General features: G+C 46.3%; 1 protein-coding gene across 3 annotated transcripts in view; it reads right to left on the bottom strand.

The window, feature by feature from the left end:
• Positions 1 to 1,522: 1,522 nt before the first annotated feature.
• The window catches only part of LOC123097378 (U4/U6 small nuclear ribonucleoprotein PRP4-like protein), a 5,945-nt gene continuing 2,859 nt past the window's right edge, over positions 1,523 to 4,608 (bottom strand). For 2 of the 3 annotated variants that reach the window (XR_006447155.1, XM_044519094.1), the window contains exons 4-5: positions 4,538 to 4,608; positions 1,523 to 1,939 (exon numbers count right to left, since the gene is read on the bottom strand). The exon at positions 4,538 to 4,608 ends at the window's right edge or, in 1 of these variants, runs on beyond it. Coding sequence is in view for 1 of the 3 variants with exons in the window: in XM_044519094.1 (XP_044375029.1) it covers positions 1,845 to 1,939; positions 4,538 to 4,608 (166 nt within the window). In the remaining 2 variants the exon portion in view is untranslated. Of the gene's footprint in view, positions 1,940 to 2,901; positions 3,026 to 4,537 lie in introns of all 3 variants that reach the window. The other variant, XR_006447156.1, reaches the window with a different exon arrangement.

The following is a 4,608-nucleotide window of genomic DNA, read 5'->3' as shown; positions in this document are numbered from 1 at the left end:
TTCCATTTTATAAGGCTTAATTTGGTTGTTTCCCATCACATGTTCAAATTTCAAGGTGCATTAAATCATTGCATGCAAGTATTAAGAGAAAATTGACCAATGCATGTACTTTATGCATGCATGCATGTATTGCAATTAATGCATTGATAAACATAATTTTTTGAGAAAAACAGGAGCATTAATTAGGTGCTTTTGCAAACTACAAAAAGTATTCCACCACTCACCACCTACCTTGGTTGGTGAGATTTTTGAATTGAGCCCTATAAACTGGAAAGGAGGGAGTATATAGCAAGACCGATTGTGTAATGTTCTTGTATTAAATATTCCTTGATCACGAGGTTGTGCGGCATCGTCCAGATTTCAGGGGCATTTACCGACAGGTTCCGAAAGTACGCCTCCAAGTTTGGGTTTTTTTTTTACCGACGAAAGGGAACTGTTTGACCAAGTTTTTTGGCCCACTCTTAAACTGACTGTATTTCAGATTGTTTTTTTTAGAAGAGACCGTATTTCAGGTAGGCCTCAAGTGCAGTGACCGTATTTCAGGCAGGCCTCAAGTGTAGTGACGGTGGGTGACTAAATGAAGAGGTGGAGAAGAGAGAAATCATAAAAAAAAGGCTTGTCTTCTCTTATTTAAGAGAAGACAAAAAATGATCTCTTAGTACAATATGTCTCATCATATTTTTAGAAATAGCTAGTTATTGAAGATAAGGCTAAAAGATGACTCATTATAGATATGTCTTTTTGCCATCTCTAAATTACATGCAAGATTTAAGATAAAACTATTTTATCAATCATTATACATGCCCTAAGCCCATTGAACTCCTACGCATGGGCCAGGACCCAAAGTACATCGATTGCCATTACTGAAAACACGAAGATGAGAACAGAAAAATTGTGCCACGTGCGACTCCCCGAACTCAAGATCACCTTCAGATCAAGTGCACAAGCAGACTTCTTTTGGCCCTCGAAACAAATAGCCAAAGCTCCGAACATTCCCCAAACATTATTTATATATGGATGACGTTGTTGAATTTTAAATAAGGGCTTAATAAGTGTCACACATGTGGTAGACATGAACACATGGCAACTCCAAATATTTTTTATGAAAAATTTAGTGATACAAGGATGGCAACTTTAGTTGTCCAGCTTTTTATATTATTATTATTATTGGTTTGTTTTTTCTTTATTTAGTGATACAAGGATGGCAACTCTAGTTGTCAAGCTTTTCCAATTATTATTATTTTTGGTTTGTTTTTTCTTCTCAAATGGCAACTTTAGTTGTAACGTACGTTTAGGGCCTGAACGCTTTGTGCCACACATGTGGCAGTAATAATTTGAATTACGTGTGGCACTTATCATTGGGTTAAATAAAGGGGGTCCTACTAAAAAACAGCCTTATTTTGGATTACTTTTCAAGTAGTACATTGCAAGTTGCAACTGCACTCCGGTTTCTATTTGCGGCAAGCGTACATCATGAAAATAGTACATTTTACAAGTATGAAAATTACATGGATGCGCCATATACTTCTTCCAAACTTAAGAACTTCATGTTTTTGCCAGAAAGCCCATTTGTTTTAAAGAACTATATCGAGTCCAAAATCTTAAGAAATACTCCCTCTGTCCCATAATATAAGAGCGTTTTTTACACTAGTGTAGTGTAAAAAACACTCTTATATTATGGGACGGAGGGAGTACTTATGAGGTACATTTGTCAAGATTGTGCACAAGGGTTAAGGGTTATAGACGCAGTAAAATAGCATCATCGAATGTAAAGAGATTGGACCGACAGATCAGCGAAAGGACAAGACTAGCACAGCCTGTTTCCAGCAAGTGGAATCAATGCCTTAATCCAACTCCATCTCATTATCCCGCGCTGTGCCTCTGCATGACCAGATCTTTATAGTTCTATCATGTGAAACAGTCACAATCTGTTGTCCATCTGCACATATCATATAGATAAACCATTAATTAGATGTTTAGTTTGATGCTTTGGTTGGAGCTTGGCAAGTGAACACAATACTACGAAGTCAATCTCTTGTATAGTAGACAAAAATTAACTTTATTAACTATAGAACCTATCAATATTGTTCAAAACATTTTCATATCAACAATAAACAGTCCAGAAGGGTGATATTTTCACCAAATATGTCATAGAAGAATTGCCGCGATGGAAAGGAACACAATCAACAGAGGCAAAGGGAGCAGTGCACCACCAAGCATGAATAATCAAATGACAGGACCATAATATTGTGGATGATTAGAATTAGTAGAAGTATAAAGGTCACACATTCAAATAATAACAATTGAAGGAAAACAAGAGGAAGAGTAACGGGTGTCATGCATTTTATGAGGTGGTACATCTTGCAGCTTAACTATTCAAAGAAAGAGGGCGCGAGAGGGCCGGCCGGGGGCCTTTTTGCCCACGGCCGGGCAAGAGGGAAGGGATTTCCTTCTTAATTCTTGCTTAATTAGATTGATACATTTCCTCTCTTTATATAGAGAGGTTTACTTGACTCCCAAGTAAGGCTTACTTGACCCCTAAGCAAGCGACCCTTATCTCTAATTAACCCTAAGACTAACGGGCTATACCGCCAGCCCAGGCCCATTAGACCCATTACGTACTCTAACACTACACCCCACCTGGACATGCAGCTTGTCCTCGAGCTGCAGCCTAACCAACTTATAACCATGACTCGACGCAACACAAACCCAACACCTAAAAACAAGCCTTTTACATCTCGACTTGTTTTATTACTCTCAACATGAAATGAACTGGGACGCTTTATTTTGGACCCCTTAACAAAAAAACACCATCCGCACGTCGGACGTGACATGCACGTGAACAGCCACCTGGATCCCATGGACACCATCTGGACAAAAGAAGTGCATGTGTATGGCCACCTGGAAGTGGTCGCAAGAGCGACCAGCAGAGGCGCCCTCGCGGCGGCCGGCGGAATGCAGTGGTGCTACGCGATGCGCTCCTGTCGGTGACACCCTGCCTTCTCCCCGCCGGACGGCTCTTGATCTGCACCGCACAAAGAAGAGTGAAGGTATTGCGATGGAGAATGATGAGGAAGGGTGTGCCCCCCCAACCGCCGATGTCGCAGACTCGAAGGTCGCTGCCCGCGGGGAAAACAATATGCCCAAAATCCCCGATGCAGCGGACGAGAGCGAGATCCTTTGCGCAGCGAAGCGCGGCTGGGAGGAGCGGCAGCTGCAGACCACGCATCTCCCGCACACGTCGACGCGCTAGGAGGCCGCGCGCAGCAGCCTGCAGCCTCACCGCCGCCGACACGTGGCGGGTAGTGATCCAAGCCGGAAACGGTGATGGCGACGGCGGGAACTTGATCTGCTGGATGGGGACGCCCTGGGGAAGCGTTGATGGCAATGGCGGGAACTCGATCTGATGGATCGGGACTCCTGCCGGCGCGATCGATGTGGGGCCGAAGCTGACCAGCGCTGGCTGCTGCAGTGGAGCGCCGAGCGCGGCAGAGGCCGCCAGGAGCGGCGGCTGCCATTGCAGCCAGGGCAGGGCGGTGGTGGCGGTGGATGGCAGCTGCAGCGGCTGCTGCTGCGGCCCGGCAAGGACGCCCTAGGGCAGCAGCGGCGGCTGCTGCCACTGCAACCAGGGCGGGGCGGTGGTGGCGGTGGATGGCAGCTGCAGCGGCTGCTGCAGCGGCCCGGCGAGCGCGGCGGAGGCCGCCTAGTGCGGCGGCTGCCACGGCAACCACGGCGACGATGGGCGGCGCAGCCGGGTGCGGCCCGTAGGACCCGGCCAAGAACAGGCGGATCTCTTGGACCACCTGGGTTAGGTCCCGCAGCGCCCCGGACACCTCCTCCGGGGTGAGGACTGCGGGGGCGGGCACGACGGAGGATCCCGACGCGGGCAGGAGCGGGACGACGGTTGTGATGGTCGCCGGAGGCGACGAGGTGACCGGCAGCGGAAGAGACGGGCTGGGCGGCGGTGAAGACATGATCGAACCGAAGCTAGCTGATACCAAATTGTTATGGCGCTGCTAGGAGGGCGCGAGAGGGCCGGCCGGGGGCGGGCAAGAGGGAAGGGATTTCCTTCTTAATTCTTGCTTAATTAGATTGATACATCTCCTCTCATTATATAGAGAGGTTTACTTGACTCCCAAGCAAGGCTTACTTGACCCCTAAGCAAGCGACCCTCATCTCTAATTAACCCTAAGACTAACGGCCTATACCACCAGCCCAGGCCCATTAGACCCATTACGTACTCTAACAAGAAAGATGGTCAATCTTAGAATCTTAGTTTAGCCGTTTTCACTAAATAACGGCTGCTGGTTCAGAAAAAAGAAAGTCCTACTAGTATAAGACAATCTAGAGTGCACTATGTAATTGTTGTGCTGTAAATAAAGAAACAAGTGAACAGTAAAAGATGTGAATGTGAATGATCCGACTTGTTTCTTAGTGTGACAAGATAAAGAAAGGACTAAATTAGTTATTCTCGAAGAATGCACCACACAAATAATTCTGCACACAAAGAAGTGTAGGTGCTTAAGCAAATGGTTACCTCCACTAATATCCAGACTAGTAACCTTTGACTCATGGCCTGCCAAGCATTTAATTGGTTTGTAATCCCGA

This window comes from Triticum aestivum, chromosome 4D (genome assembly GCF_018294505.1).
Source record: "Triticum aestivum cultivar Chinese Spring chromosome 4D, IWGSC CS RefSeq v2.1, whole genome shotgun sequence".
Lineage (NCBI taxonomy): Eukaryota > Viridiplantae > Streptophyta > Magnoliopsida > Poales > Poaceae > Triticum > Triticum aestivum.
Note: the sequence above shows the minus strand (reverse complement) of the source record. Positions and strands in the feature narration are given on the sequence as shown.